Source organism: Coregonus clupeaformis, chromosome 7 (genome assembly GCF_020615455.1).
Source record: "Coregonus clupeaformis isolate EN_2021a chromosome 7, ASM2061545v1, whole genome shotgun sequence".
Lineage (NCBI taxonomy): Eukaryota > Metazoa > Chordata > Actinopteri > Salmoniformes > Salmonidae > Coregonus > Coregonus clupeaformis.
In genome coordinates, this window is record NC_059198.1 from 17,931,046 (window position 1) to 17,947,759 (window position 16,714).

At 42.0% G+C, this 16,714-nt stretch overlaps 2 protein-coding genes across 3 annotated transcripts in view; one reads left to right on the forward strand and one right to left on the reverse strand.

Moving 5' to 3' along the window:
• Positions 1-77: 77 nt before the first annotated feature.
• On the reverse strand, positions 78-7,907 carry clul1 (clusterin-like 1 (retinal)). The gene is made up of 8 exons (XM_041882089.1): positions 7,782-7,907; positions 6,271-6,419; positions 3,651-3,821; positions 3,057-3,519; positions 2,282-2,422; positions 677-891; positions 371-541; positions 78-206 (listed from the first exon to the last, which is right to left on the reverse strand). Exons 1-8 carry the CDS (start codon positions 7,882-7,884, stop codon positions 201-203), a joined length of 1,419 nt encoding a protein of 472 aa, XP_041738023.1. The 5' UTR covers positions 7,885-7,907; the 3' UTR covers positions 78-200.
• Positions 7,908-12,166: 4,259 nt separating this feature from the next.
• The window catches only part of LOC121569878 (collectin-12), a 73,711-nt gene continuing 69,163 nt past the window's right edge, over positions 12,167-16,714 (forward strand). Inside the window, exons 1-2 of one of the 2 annotated variants that reach the window (XM_041881158.2) lie at positions 12,167-12,651; positions 16,373-16,423. In XM_041881158.2, coding sequence (XP_041737092.2) covers positions 12,645-12,651; positions 16,373-16,423 — 58 coding nt within the window. In that variant the 5' untranslated portion in view covers positions 12,167-12,644. Of the gene's footprint in view, positions 12,652-16,362; positions 16,424-16,714 lie in introns of those variants that run through there. The other variant, XM_041881157.2, reaches the window with a different exon arrangement.

The window sequence follows — 16,714 nt, forward strand, 5'->3', positions numbered from 1 at the left end:
CAGTCAAATTTAAAAGTAAGCAACCTGTATGGTCACATTTATTTTTTAATTCCATCACTTAGCGTAAAGAGTATAGCTCATAGCTCGACCAAATGTTGCATACAACCTTAAACATAATGCTCTATTCCAAGGAACTGGTAGACACACGATGGCAAATTGAGGCTTATAAATAGCACAGCTTGCAAAATCTTCAGATTACTTCATATCTGTGAAAGGATCAGAAACAATGCAGGATACAACCCATTACTTTGGCATTTATAACTAGCTTGGGCCTATAGCATACTGTATGAAACATTTAAATCATAAGGAATTGTCTGGGTACTGTAATCATGGCATGTACGTTTTGCCTAGCTGTGGGCTTTATACTTACCTTTGACTGTTTGTAGTGGGCAAGGGCCTCTTGGGCCACATACTGAATGAAGGCAGAGTCCTGCACCTCTAGCTCTGCTGGGACGGAGAGGGTTAATAAAGGAGAGTCCAGGATGTTCAACACCACTCTGGTGTCACCTTTAAACCTGTTATCCCTCACCTGTAGAGCCACCTGAAAACATATAACAACACTGTAATCATGAGAATAATAGTAGTTTTTTTCTAAAGGGCTGAAATCATCATCAACAACATCATCATCATCAGAGGTACATATGGACAAACATTTACGTGTGTACTGTGAACTAACCGCGCTCACACCAAAGATGTTCTGAGGACCCAGGGTGCCATTGGTGAGCTGTGTCACCCAGCCATACTTGGCCTCCATGTTGTTGAGCCAGGTGTGTGTGTCATCCGTGTGTTTCTGGACCACCTGCAGCATCTCCTCATACTGCAGACGAGACGCGTTGAGCAGCAGGTAGGTCTCCTCCAGCGCAGAGTGCAGCTCCCTAACACTGGGACACTCTGGGGGAACATGATACAGATAGGGGAGAGTGGGGTAAATTGAGACATTTTTTACATTCAGCATCACTACGTCAAGGGAAATATAATATTATTTCTAGCAAAGATGTCTACATAAACTGTACCAGTCAAAAGTTTGGACACACCTACTCATTCAAGGGTTTTTCTTTATTTTTACTATTTTCTACATTGTCTTTGACCAGATAGGGCTATCTTCTGTATACCTCCCCTGCCTTGTCACAACACAACTGATTGGCTCAAACGCATTAAGAAGTAAAGAAATTCCACAAATTAACTTTTAAGAAGGCACACCTGTTAATTGAAATGCATTCCAGGTGACTACCTCATGAAGCTGGTTGAGAGAATGCCAAGAGTGGGCAAAGCTGTCATCAAGGCAAAGGGTGGCTATTTGAAGAATCTTAAATATAAAATATATTTTGATTCTTTAACACTTTTTTGGTTACTACATGATTCAATATGTGTTATGTCATAGTTTTGATGTCTTCACTATTATTCTACAATGTAATTTTTTTTTGTCTTTTAATCATTTTAATCAGCTTTTAACACAGGTTTAACGCCTAGCAAACACTTTGCACTTTTTAAAAACACTTTTAACTTAGGCCATGTCCTGTTGTTACCTCATATCCCAGCAATAATGCCTTGCATTACACCTGGGAAGAAAACACTTCAATTTGTACAACTTGCCATTGGCTCAACTTACCCCATGGCCATTGACTCAACTTACCCCAAGGCAAACATTTTGACTATATTAGCCCACACAGTTACAAGGATGCAGTTTCATGCTAGGTTTAGGACCTCATATTTAAGTTTCTAGAGACCCCAACTGATCTATAGAACAATCTTTAAATTATCTACTTTGGTTTAGATACAAGCATCATGAAACCTCTAACACAATTAATTAATTAGACTTGGTGAAAATCAGTTTTTGGACCTAACTTGCTACCACTTTTTCCATGTGGTTTCTTCCTTCACAAACTCCATGTAATGACAACCTCTTCCTAAATATTTGGTCAAATTATTAATTTTGTGTATGGTTTCCTAGAAACAACGGTGGTTTAACTTATCCCTTTTGCTCAACTTACCCCATTCTCCCCTATAACAGGCGTCACTGTGCTTGCTTAACAGTATAGCTTCCTTACCTGTCCCTGTCTTAGCTAATTACACTAGAAAAGCTAGTGATTTGCAAATTGAGACCAGCTCTGTTACACAGGCATGGTTCAAACACTTAAGATAACAGTCTAGTATCTAGACTGTAGAATACCATTTCATGGGAATCGCCAAGGGGCACAATGTGTAATTTGAACCCTGTGTTCCACTAGGACAGGACACATTTTGATTAAATGAGAGTTCCATAATGATCATCAATATTTACCTTTCACCAAAGTGTCCTGACAGGACTCACACAGTCTCTGCAGCTGCCAGCAGTCTGCTGCCTGCCTGCGGAGCTGTCTGCAGAGATACATGTCTGGGAATGGGACTGGGACCCAGCTCCAGCTAGGGAATGACTCTGTGTCTTTGGAAAGGGGCACAGCACACAGGGCAACATAATCAGAGAGGTATCAGATTAGAGAGACACAACAATGTGATAACGATAGCACAGAGTTTCTAAACCCAGAGGCCCAACATTGAAATACTTCTGGGAACGCTTCGCGAAGCAGACTCGACAGACCAAAAAGGGGTTTGGGGTTTGGGAAGTCAATGGGAGAATTGAGAAATTCTTCCTTAGTTGTTATTTTTCTCTAAATCTAAAGGCACAACCTAGATTCGAGTCAATGTCTTAAGTAGCTGAACATGTTATTACTCCAACTTCGTGAAAGGGATGAAGGAGTGCCTCTGATTTGACGGCCTGCACATGAGCAGTTCGGTGCGAGAATGACTGTTAGACCCAATTACGTGTTTCTGCGCATGAGCTTAGCTAACCAACGTCGCCATGACATTGCCTACAAGCGTGATCTGGGATATCTATTGGAGGAGCAGTTTCTAGGCATCTTCATACTATACAATCTTTGACTATAGTATTTAGATCTAGAAATCTCAACATTATATAATGGTATATGAAATAGATACTGTATTTCCTGACAAATCTGATAACGGTCAAATTTACCAGTAGTCTGAATGTGTATCGAATGGCTATTATCATTGGATACCTCTCTGCTGCCAAGACTCCTCATCTACAGCCTCCTGCATCTCGTCCAAGACGTCTGTCATCGCATCGCTGAAGTCCTCCACTACCGCCCGGCCAAAGTCATACACTTCCTCCAGCACATCATCTAGGCCCATGCTGCCCAGGCGGCCCATGCCCATGAAGAAGCCCCCATTAGGGGACTCCTGTGTGGGGGAGAGGGGCTTGGGCTTCAGCTTAGTGGTGAAGGCCACCCAAAAGCCATGGCCAAACTCTTGGTGCATCTTGTTGACCAGCTCTGTGCTCCGGTTGTGCAGGGAGCTAATTTTCCCTTGCATCTGACTGAAGGTGGCATTCAGCCGCACCAGCTCCAGATCTGGATCTGGATCCTCTGAGTTCTGGGTCTGGTTCAGGTTGTCTTGGTTCTGATTGACGACCTGGTCTGGAGTTTCCAGTTGGGAGGATAACTTCCTGAAGAACTCCTCCACCTGTGAGCAGAAGAGAACCAAATACCTAAATGGAGCTGAATTTGTACCAATCTTGGGCTTACTTGATAAGACATGGGGCGATGCAGCCGTGGATGTGTAAGGGGCCTTGAAGGCAGAGATAAAGGCCTTACTTTGAAAGAGAAGGAGGAGAAGCCTCTTCGGCAGGTGGAGGTGTAAAACGTCTTACAGGTGTCTTCTAGGCAGGGTCGACACTCCATAAATGATGTCCTTAGCGATTCACGGCACTGCTCTTCTGCCTTCTGAAGCTTTAGCTCTGCCTCTGTGGCCAGTTGCACTGCCCCCTTAGGGAAAATAAGGAGTAAGGTGAAGTTGCCCTTAGATGCTGATCTCGGGTCCGTTTTGCATTTCCCCCACTAATGGTTAAGGTTAGGCTTGGGAGAGGAGAAGCTGATCCTAGATCTGTACCTAGAGGAAACTTCACTCTGGAATAGACCATATTGGAAACTAAAATGCAGCCAAAATTGGAAATTCAATAACAAACTGGGGTGTTCTTTAGAGGTATTAACAGGCAAGATCAACTGAACTGACTTTAATGGAACCACATTTAAATGATCATAACTATGAACAATTATTGTGCTTCATTTTAATATAACCATGCCAGATGGTCCTTGTACCCTCTCCATTTCTTCCTGGTTACCTCTGTACTAATCTACGTCAGTGTGTAGGGTGAATGTGTGGTCAACGAGGAGAGAAAGAGGAGGATGTGGTTTTGGGGCCCCTTCAGCTCAGCTGTCCTCCTAGGCCCTGGCTCACAGTACCCTCCCTTCTGAACGAATGCAGAACACAGACATAAATCTACAGTCAGCCCATTCATCCTGACTGGGCTGTACTCTACGCCCTCCTGAGGTCCACATCCCCAACTCACTGTCTGCTTTGTGGTCTCTATATGAGCCTTTTTCTATGAGGCAGAAAATATGTGATGCGTGTCTGTGTATGTAGAAGACGGTGAGCGGGTGTTGGTGTGCGAAGCATACAGCCTGACTGCATCCCAAATGGTACCCTAATCCCTATGCAATATATAGGGAATAGGGTGCCATTTGGGACGCAGGCCATTAGATTCAGGATGATTAATGCTGTATTGAACTCAAATCTTTCACTGTGGATTAATTTCTTACAGTGGGGTTTATTTTATTGATGATATATACAGATATGACGTTATTTATTCATTAGGAGGACATTCTTATCTTTGGGGAAGAGCATAACTTACATATTTGTACATGTGCTTAATAGAGTTACATTAACTCAAATTTGCTCGTGCCTTAAATGCGGTGGTGTGTTCAACCAAGTGCTATCTTTCACTGCCTAAATCATATGCAGATAATAATCTGTGATTTGTTATTATCGTGGTACCTTATACAGTGCATTCGGAAATACTTTTTCCACATTTTGTTACGTTACAGCCTTATTCTAAAATTGGATGAAATAGTTTTTTGCCCTCATCAATCTACACACAATACCCCATAATGACAAAGGAAAAACTGGTTTTTCAAAATTGTACTCTACGCCCTCCTTAGGTCCACATCCACAACTCACTGTCTGCTAAGTCAGATCTGCAACATTGAAGGTCCCCAAGAACACAGTGGCCTCCATCATTCTTAATTGGAAGAAGTTTGGAACCACCAAGACTCTTCCTAGAGCTGGCCGCCCGGCCAAACTGAGCAATTGGGGGAGAAGGGCCTTAGTCAGGGAGGTGACCAAGAACCCGATGGTCACTCTGACAGAGCTCCAGAGTTCCTCTGTGGAGATGGGAGAACCTTCCAGAAGGACAACCATCTCTGCAGCACTCCACCAATCAGGCCTTTATGGTAGAGTGGCCAGACGCAAGCCACTCATCAGTAAAAGCACATGAAAGCCCGATTGGAGTTTGCCAAAAGGCACCTAAAGACTCTCAGACCATGAGAAACAAGATTCTCTGGTCTGATGAAACCAAGATTGAATTATTTGGCCTGAATGCCAAGCGTCACGTCTGTAGGAAACCTGGCACCATCCCTACGGTGAAGCATGGTGGTGGCAGCATCATGTTGTGGGGATGTTTTTCAGCGGCAGGGACTGGGAGACTAGTCAGGATCGAGGGAAAGATGAACAGAGCAAAGTACAGAGAGATCCTTGATGAAAACCTGCTCCAGAACGCTTAGGACCTCAGACTGGGGTGAAGGTTCACCTTCCAACAGGACAACGACCCTAAGCACACAGCCAAGACAACACAGGAGTGGCTTCGGGACAAGTCTCTGAATGTCCTTTAGTGGCCCAGCCAGAGCCTGGACTTGAACCTGATCGAACATCTCTGGAGAGACTTGAAAATAGCTGTGCAGCGATGCTTCCCATCCAAGCTGACAGAGCTTGAGAGGATCTGCAGAGAAGAATGGTAGAAACTCCCCAAATACAGGTGTGCCAAGCTTGTATCGTCATACCCAAGAAGACTCGAGGATGTTATCACTGCCAAAGGTGCTTCAACAAACTACTGAGTAAAGCATCTGAATACTTATGTAAATGTGCTATTTCTATTTTTAATTTTAGCAAAAAAAATCTAAAAACCTGCTTTTGCTTTGTCATTATGGGGTATTGTGTGTAGATTGATGAGGGGAAAAAACAATTTAATCAATTTTAGAATAAGGTTGTAACGTAACAAAATGTGGAAAAAGTCAAGGGGTCTGAATACTTTCCGAATGCACTGTATATGTTACAGTATGATGATTTTATGTGCAATGCTTTGTCTGTAAAATGGCTTACCTTCCTCTTGTTGCTACTTTCTTTGAGGGTCTTCATGAGATGTTCATGCTTCTCTTGGTTCTTCTCCATCACCTCCTTCATCCGCTTCACCCCAAACAAGGCTCTCTTCATCTCCTCGTCAACATAACGCTCACCATCCCTCGACAACCCTGGACCCAGAATCAACAGAGAAAACATCTGGATATAGGCCAGACGGATTACCAGGACATGTACTCAGAATATGAGCGGACCAACTGTCAAGTGTCTTCACTGACATTTTCAACCTCTCCCTGACCGAGGCTGTAATACCTACATGTTTCAAGCAGACCACCATAGTCCCTGCGCCCAAGAAAGCGAAGGTAACCTGCCTAAATGACTACCACCCCGTAGCACTCACGTAGCCATGAAGTGCTTTGAAAAGCAGGTCATGGCTCACATCAACAACATCTTCATGGAAACCCTAGACCCACTACAATTCACATACCGTCCCAACAGATCCACAGATGACGCAATCTCAATCGCACTCCACACTGCCCTTTCCCACCTGGACAAAAGGAACACCTATGTGAGAATGCTGTTCATTGACTACAGCTCATAGTTCAATACCATTGTTCCCACAAAGCTCATCACTAAGCTAAGGACCCTGGGACTAAACACCAACCTCTGCAACTGGATCCTGGACTTCCTGACGGGCCGCCCCCAGGTGGTAAGGGTAGGCAACAACACATCTGCCACGCTGATCCTCAACACGGGGGCCCCTCAGGGGTGCGTGCTTAGTCCCCTCCTGTACTCCCTGTTCACCCACGACTGCGTGGCCAAGCACGACTCCAACACCATCATTAAGTTTGCTGATGACACAACGGTGGGAGGCCTGATCACAGACAACGATGAGTCAGCCTATAGGGAGGAGGTCAGCAACCTGCCAGGACAACAACCTCTCCCTCAACGTGTGCAAGACAAAGGAGATGATCGTGGACTACAGGAAAAGGAGGGCCGAATATGCCCCCATTCACATTGACGGGGCTGTAGTTGAGCGGGTCGAGAGTTTCAAGTTCCTTGGTGTCCACATCACCAACAAACTGAAGAGGGAACGACAACGCCTTTTCCCCCTCAGGAGACTGAAAAGATTTGGCATGGGTCCCCAGATCTTCAAAAAGTTCTACAGCTGCACCATCGAGATTATTTTTTACTTTAGTTTATTTAGTAAATATTTTCTTAACTCTATTTCTTGAACTGCATTGTTGGTTAAGGGCTTGTAAGTAACCATTTCACGGTACACCTGTTGTATTCAGAGCATTGACAAATACTATTTTATTTTATTTTATTGCCATTATGTGACACAGCTAGTCCTGTGTGGCTCAGTTGGTAAAGTATGTTCCTTGCAATGCCAGGGTTGTGGGTTCGAGGAATATGAAATGTTTTGCATGCACTACTGTAAGTCACTTTGGATAAAAGGGTTTGCTAAATGTCATATGTTAGATAAAGGTGATGAAAGTTGCATGTGGTATAGTACATTCCAAAAGAGGTCTCACCCTGGAGAACATCCTCACTCAGTTCTGTGGGAGAGGGGTCGGGGCCACAATGCAGGACCCCAAGAGATGACACGTAGAGGGTGAGAATCAGCAGTGCTCTCATCTTCACTGGCTTACTCTTACAGGTGCAGCTCTGAAACACAACCAATTGGTTAAATATTATTACATGAAATAAGATCAATGCAGAAAAACGTGCTCTCTTGACTGGCCTGTAGGTATGTCACAATGGGCCACCTGATTATCGTGGCTCTATGGCTGTGGACTTTGAATTGGGCTTTAGAGTGATGACTTCTTATGTAACCTTCCTGGAAGTCATTGATTCCTCTAGAATGCTTGATCTTGCCTGATCTTCACAGATAAGAGGATTTTAATAGACACCTGACGTGACGTGGTGATTCTGTCATCTGCCACAAGGGGGTGCAATTATCTTAAACATTCAAAGGCATCATGAAAATAGCCAAGGATTTCTAAGTCATAAAGGGCAACTGATGGGCACAATCAATAGGTAGATAGACTATTTATGCTTATTGTTCAAATGTTAGGGAAGGGTTATAATTTTTTTAAAATATGTTCAACTTCACAAAATAAATAATCTGTCTCTCTCCACTAAAATGCAAATTAAGTAACTGAATAGTGGCTGGCACCCTACATGGTAAACTAAATAGCAACCAGGGTTGGGGTCAGTTCTGTTTCAATTCCAATCAATTCAGGAAGTAAACTGACATTCCAATTCTCTTCTATGCTTTTCAATAAGGAACATTTGGAATTGGAATTTGGTTTACTTTCTGAATTGACTGGAATTAAAATAGAATTGACTCCAACCCTGATAGCAACTCAATGCTACATGAAAGATTTTTCGTCCTACTGACAATAATCTCTATTTCAGTATGAGCAAAATATAATCCATAGAAAAGTAGACTGCAACAGCAAAACACATTACAAAACACACCACCTTTCTCATACCACAATATCAGTCATCAGTTGTTGCCAATAGAAACAGATATCCTACATACCAGCATTCATAGTAGCCTACATACATGCCTAATTACTTACTTAATACATACCAGAAACCAATCAGAGAGCAAAGCTACAACATGTGATGGGAACATGCTATAGGATGAATGGCACAAACTTACGTTTACCTTGAGAGATGAGAGAACATCAGCCACCAAAACAGAAGCAGCAGACTTGGTAGTGGCGTACATTCGAGAGTGTGTTCGCATTACCCAAGGATTGTTCTATTTATATGACTGTACACAGCAGTCAGCTTAGGTCCAATTAGCCTATTTGCAATATCGACCATTAAGCCTGCCATCATCCGCACCTCACCTGCACAGCTGACCAGTGATTACAGTTTCAGTGCATACATAACAAATAAACAACAACAATCTGCTTATCTTTTCCATAGGACTTCAAAGCCCTTTCTCCACAAGCTAAGTGTCTCATTGAAACTATCTCCATGAATCCCCCATATTCACACTGCAGAGAGAGAGACAGACCCATGGCAGACATTGGCACCGAAGTCTGAATGTTGGCTCTACTCTTAATCTAATCTGTCTGCCATGGCCAACACACACACACATCACAGGGCCTCACGGTGGCTCCATGCCAGAAAGACCCAAACTCTAAGCCGAACTCCATGGCATGAAGACCTCCTTTCCCCTTGGCCCCATAATATCCACCATGCATGCAACACCGTTTTCGCTTTTGCATGATTGAACGATGACTGTGCTCTGTGTGTGTGTGTTTCTTTGTGAATTGGTCTGTGAGAATGTTGTTTTCTTTTCACTTTCTGACCATGTTTACATCATCCTGATCATATACATATCTAGCTCTGGTCCAGGGCCTTAGTGCACGTTCCTTGATAGACTTAATGAAGAAATGTGACTAATATTTGCACAAAATTCTTCAAGCTGTGTCAAGTTGGTTGTTGATCATTGCTAGACAGCCATTTTCAAGTCTTGCCATAGATTTTCAAGGCAATTTAAGTCAAAACTGTATCTAGGCTACTCAGGAACATTCAATGTCATCTTGGTAAGCAATTCCTGTGTATATTTGGCCTTGTGTTTTAGGTTATTGTCCTGCTGAAAGGTGAATTTGTCTCTCAGTGTCTGTTGGAAGCAGACTGAACCAGGTTTTCCTCTAGGATTTTGCCTGTGCTTAGCTCTATTCCGTTTCTTTTTATCCTAAAAAACACCCTTGCTGATGACAAGCATACCCATAACATGATGCAGCCACCAGCATCCTTGAAAATATGAAGAGTGGCAATCAGTGATATGTTGTGTTGGATTTGCTCCAAACATAACACTTTGTATTCAGAATATAAAGTTTAAAAAATTGCCACATTGTTTACAGTTTTACCTTAGTGCCTTATTGCAAACATGATGCATGTTTTGGAATCGTTGTAGTAACTTGGTGTATTGATACACCATCCAAAGTGTAATTAATAACTTCACCATGCTCAAAGGGATATTCAATGTCTGCTTTTTTTACCAATAGGTGCCCTTCTTTCCGAGGCATTGGAAAACCTCCCTGGTCTTTGTGGTTGAATCTGTGTTTGAAATTCACTGCTCAACTGCGGGACCTTACAGATAATTGTATGTGTGGGGTACAGAGATGAGGTGGTCATAAAAAAATCATGTTAAACATTATTATTGTACACAGAGTCCATGCAACTTATTATGTGACTTCTTAAGCACATTTTTACTCCTGAACTTATTTGGGCAAAGGGGTTGAATACTTATTGACTCAAGACATTTCAGTTTTTCAATTTAAATTAATTTGTAAAACATTTCTAAAAACATAATTCCACTTTGACATTATGGAATATTGTGTGTAGGCCAGTGACACAAAATCTCATTTTAATCCATTTTAAATTCAGGCTGTGAGACAACAAAATGTGGAAAAAGTCAAGGGGTGTGAATCCTTTCTGAAGGCACTTTATCTCCAGCCTAGTTAATATGATCCCTCTGTACTGCTAAGAGCCCTGACACAGCAAATGAGATCCCAACATCTAAATGAGGCCCAGCAGGAGTCTGGTATATAGACTACCTGTCACTCAGCTGCTTTCTATCAGCCCAGCCCTGATCTCTACCTGGGCCCTAATACCAACCTGCTGCTCCAATTATGGCTGACAGTAAAAAAAGTAAAAAAAAATTGCAGCCCTACGGAAAACACTGGATGACCCCTCAAATTATTTCAGACTGGTCTGGAACCCGATACCCTCCGGACTGTGTCATAACCCAAGCCCTTAACACTGAGCCTGGGTTATGCTTGGTTATGGGCTCTTATCCACAAAGAAGAAGATTGAGTCTCAAATGGCACCATATTCCCTATATAGTACCCTTGTCAAACGGGATTTGGTGCCATTTGGGATGCACCGGAAGCTTTAGGAGGTGATCTGTTGGCTGCTCTTTAAAGCTTGGGGGATTTTCAGTTTTTCCCTGAAATCGATCTGTTTGTAGAATCAGATTGTGACTGAACGCGTGCCAGAGGATCAGCTTGAGTGTGAACACCAAGGGAGTGTGCTGCAAACACACACACACACACACACACACACACACACACACACACACACACACACACACACAAATGTAAGCACACACACACACACATACACACTTAATGCTTTGTTCAATGTGGACTTAAGCGCCAAACGTAGGTGACTATCTATATTATTTGAGGACATTTTAGACAAAACAGAAATGCTGTGTGTACTAGTATCCCATTGACACTCAGTAAAACATGTAGCTTTAGATAAGATAAAAGAGGGTCATACTAATTGCCTTGATGTCCTAATTAGCCTGAGAATACCCTGTGTATTTGATCAGTGGACTGCATCTGCAGGGCAATGAGATTTCAGGGGCAACAAACCAAACCAAAGAGGGTAAGGTCTGTGTTTGGGTTCCCATTAGGCTGAATGAAATGGTCTGGCATTCCCAGCAACATTCCCAGCTGTGATGGTAGTAACTTCTCTCAAGGGTGATAATAGTTATTGGTGGTAGTGGAAACATCATACAACTTTATAAAAGAGCTGATGGATGGATATTGAACATTCCAACTGTTTTGTCTAATATCCTATAAATCCTACTTGGAAGTGAGAAAGAATGCACCAAAAAAGTATGTAGTGCACTGTCTAAAGTCCCAGGCTGGTCCAGTGATGTTGGTTGAGCCCCCCTACCCAACCCCTTTGAAATGGTCTTTAATGTGTACCAGTTTTTTTACCCAGAGGACGCGATCGCCATCAAACCAGTAATCTAATCTCATCTCCTGCTAGCAGCTCCACAAGGGTCCCAGAGTTCGCGCTGAAAGGCATCCTCACCTTTTCCCCTTTAAGGAGTGCGAGGAGAGTGGGGGGGAATCCGACAGGGGAGGAATCCGACAGATGTAGAACACACGTGGTTTGCTGCTAGAACGGGGCTGCAGATGCGGGACTTCCTTTGGCTTTGACATTTTTGTGAGTTTGTGATTGTGACCGGCGCAGCGCACTGGAAAGAAGACATCAACAACCTAACACTATAGCCACTGGTGCATTTTACAGAGCTACACAAAATATTACGAATACGTGAACTTTTAACTTTCTCTCCCACGCACGCTGCACATTTTATTAAACTATGTATGCAAATAACGGAACAATTATGTTCTAACGGGATGTTCGAGATGAACATATAGCCTAACGGAGCGGTTCGTGCGCAATCCTTACATTTTGCAGTTGGAGGAGCTGAACTTTTTGTTTACACGTTTAGTTTTCTGTTCTCCTACAACTGATTCAAACCTGCCCGGTTGGACTGAACTTTGAGATGCGCAAAAAGTGACATAGAGACTCTCATCTCTTCTACACTCCTAACAGATTTATATAACGCCATGAAAGGTACAGTACGTGTTATGCACAGTTCTGTTAATCTTAAAATAGAGTTTTGAGAAGTTTTAAGTGATAGCTAAGCTATGATTTCGATGAATTCACCGTTTTTTGTAAATGTGTGCGTGCGTGCTTGTTTGTTTGTGCGTTGGGTTGTGTGTTGCACATCTGGATGAGATTAAGTGCCTGTTGTGTGGAGTTCAACTGCGTTGTGAAATGACTTTTCTCCGCCAGTCGCATCATTCTCTATAGTTGGACAATGAGAGAGTGGCTGTCTTTGTTTGGTAATTTGGTCCTTAGTGATAGGCCCTACATGTATGATAGCAGTGATATTTTTGGTCTAGGCTGCAGTAATATTACTGAAGTGAAATGTGAACCATATTTTACGCATGGAAGTGTATTGCGTATTTGATTATTTTTGGTATTTTACATGGATCTGTCATTTTCTCCTTATAAATCCATGTATTCCATTATATAGTTATGTTGCAGTTATGTTAACTCCCCTGTGGAACACCGTTTTGTTACCTTACCTGTGTGAAATAGAACTTAACACCATAGATGGGGGACTCTGATAAATGTGTCTCTCAAATGCAAAAGTGATCAGGGAACAATATCACTATGATTATATATTACAGGACAGTAATGTAAGTATGCACGCATGACTGTAAGTCGCTTTGGATAAAAGCGTCTGCTAAATGGCATATTATTATTATTATATTATAATGTAAAGAGCAATGCATTATGGGGGCTCAATTGTGCAATATGCAAAAATCGCTCCGCCATTTCCCGGTTGCTAAAATTCGACTAGTTCGCCTAATTTCAGTTTATGTGACAAAACAAGTATAGTGTAGAGAATCATTGTACCATCTAAACCGCTGTGAAATATATTTTCAATAACCAAAAATATTGTATTTTCAGCTGTTTGAAGCTGGTGTACAAAACCGAAAGTAACTTAAGAACGGGAAGCATAGAAATAGCGCACATAGAACAGATCTACCACTTCTTAGACTTGCTTTTAATGAGAATTACATATCTATAACTCACATTTCTATTTGAATTTGGTCAGATCACCCAAAAAGTTACATATTGCAGCTTTAACCATAAAGTACTGTATTGCAGTGTTGTATATTTATTGCAGCATTCTTTAAATTATGGTGAATTTTATGAAAAATGAAGTGGGAGGGGAAAGAATCGCTGGCTCAACATATTTAGAGGCCAGACTTGTAAGGGGCTATATTTGGTGCATCCGTTAGTGAGAATGCTGTAGCAATTGAACTGATATGTGGTAGTAGTTCCCTAAAAATGTAATGTGTATTGGGGACAGATCAGAGTGGCAGCAAGTCTTAAACCTTTACTGGTTTAATTATTGCCAAGTCCTTTTGGTCTGCTTTGCGCTGTCATCACAGTCAGTTTGGACGTCTTTGCAAGCGAAATAACACCAAATATTGATAAATATTCTGTACTATACAAATGCCTAGCAGCCAACCTGTTTGCACCAATCCCATGTAATTACAGTAAAATACCAATATTACGATTACAGTAGCATTTACTTTCTTACAGTATAGTAGGCTAATTTTACAGTATTGTACTGTACAGTTGCTCGGATATTACAGAAACTTACAGGACGCTAGTGGCAAGTTGCTGTGAATATTACAGTAACGTACTTTGCAAAGATACATCAAAAGGTACCTTGTTACGAATACAAAATACCTTGAAGACCAATGTATCCTTAACTACAACAACATTCTCATTCTTTTTACTTGCTATTACTGTGATATGTTTTTATTTGATGAACTTTAGTTTAATGCACTGACTGTAAATCGCTCTGGACAAGAGTGTCTGCTAAATGACCAAAATGTAAATGTTAAAAATGAACGCAGTACCCTTTGCAAGTGTTCTTTTTTACATTTACTTTTAAATGTTGGTCATTTAGCAGAAGCTCTTATCCAGAGCGACTTACAGTCAGTGTGTTAAACTAAGGTAGATAAACAAGAACATATCACAGTCATAGCAAGTAAAAAGATGATGTTACCATTAGAACGTTGTTGTAGTTAAGCGAGCTACTTGCAAGTATATTTTTGTATTAGAAAATACAAAATACATGTATTGTAGTTCAGGCCAGTGAAATACAAATTACAAAATAGGTATTTAAGGTATTGAAATACCTATATCAAATACATGTAACAGAAATACTGCCTATCGTTGGCACTAGCTGCCTGGGCTGTAAATCTGCAACAGTTTACTAACCACTGTGCTGCCAGTAATTTACTGTAAATTTACAGTAATCTACTAGCTACTGTGCTGGCAGTAATTTATTGTAAAAATTACAGGAAATGTCTTACAGTGTAGAACATCTCATATGTCCATATTGGACCTCTCTGTCACACAGGCTGTATCCCAAATGGCACCCTCTTTCCTATGTAGTGTACTACCCACCTCCTCAACCTCCCCCTCCCCTCCCCCTCACACTGCCCCCAGTCAACACTGCATCTCTCTCTCTCCTACATCTGCTAGCCATTATCAGTGATGCTCTTATCTTTCTGCAGCCTCCCTGCGCTGGGTTCTAGTGTAGTGGAGTGCAGTTTAGTGTAGCAAAGTGTAATTAACCCAGAGAAATCGCAGCTTGTGGCTTTTACAGGCCTGAGTCCTCCTGTCTCCTTTCCACACAGAAAGAGGCACTTGATGGGGAGTTATATCCTCTATAACATACCATGATGATAAAGCTATGTGCTTAGTAAGGCCTATATATCCTTCCCAGAGAGAAAGGCATTTGTGTAGTATCCTGGGCTGCAACAAATGCCTGTTGGTGTCCTGCATCCATTTGGTTACCTGGGCTACGTCTCAAATGGCACCATATTCACTCTAGTGCACTACATTTGATTAGAGCCCTATAGGTCCTGGTTAAAAGTAGTGCACTACAGGGAATAGGGTGCCATTTTGGACACATCCCTGGGGCTTCTATAGCATCATTCTTCAGACATGCAGGATGTATCATATTATACATATTCTGTGTCAGTTTAACTTTTATCACATACACTGGATTCACTGACAAACATGGAGGCTAAAATGAGAAGTGCTAAAGTGTCTACATATAACAGTCCCTCCAGGATCTTGCAATTTTTGGTGTGATAGTTGAGGCTGGAAATGCTTGATTATATTATAAGGTCTCTCAACCAGAGAGAACCATGGTAACAGAACAGTTATGGGGAGAACATTCTGTCCTGACCTTTGCTGAGGTGGGGCGGGGTACTCATTCCTCTGGGGAGTTGACATATTCAGAGTCTCAAATGGCACCATTTAGTGCACTACTTTTGACCAGGGCCCATAGGGTCCTATAGTAGTATAGGACCCTATATAGGGAGTAGGGTGCCATTTAGGACACAGTAATACAGTGTATATGAAGGTTTATAGAGAGATAGATTTATTTGATCATTTAAAACACAATACAACCACACCATAATGCATTTACAATCATCGAGGATGACACAAAAAAGTTTGAAAACGTAGTTCCATTGTGGTCCTCTTAAATAAATATAGTTTAGTGACACTGTTATTACCCCACGCAGTTGATTTCAGTGTGTGATGTGACTGTACCATATTCTTGATCCATATGGAGTTTTTGTTCGGGAACCAATGGAGTATAGGCTACACGGTTCATTTGTTGATGTACTTGTGTGTGATTTTTCTCTCAGACCTCATGGTAACACATATGTATCTGTTGTCATGCCCACAGACGATTTTGCAGACGAGGAGGAAGTACAGTCTTTTGGATACAAGAGGTTCGGTGAGTAGAGCACAACTCTCCTTACTGTCTTTACTCCCATTTCCTAATGAGAGAAATATCAATCTCCCTTATCACCATCGAGTGATACTTTGCATGCGTCCCACGTGGCAACTTATTCCCTATGAAGTGCACTAACCATAGGGCTCTAGTGAAAAGTAATGCATTCTATAGGGAATAGGGACAGACACAAGGCAGTCTGAGTCATGTCTCCCCACTGCCTTTGGGTCAGGAAGTCAGTGATGCGTTCCACTCTGGACCGTGCAGGGTTAAACACAACAGCTCATTCTGGCT

Coding starts and splice junctions, on each gene's coding strand:
- clul1 (XM_041882089.1), bottom strand. CDS start 7,884: ATGAGAGCACTGCTGATTCTCACCCTCTACGTGTCATCTCTTGGGGTC. Junction 3,822..6,270: donor AAAGTAGCAACAAGAGGAAG/GTAAGCCATTTT, acceptor ATTTTCCCTAAG/GGGGCAGTGCAACTGGCCAC. Junction 542..676: donor ACATCTTTGGTGTGAGCGCG/GTTAGTTCACAG, acceptor ATATGTTTTCAG/GTGGCTCTACAGGTGAGGGA.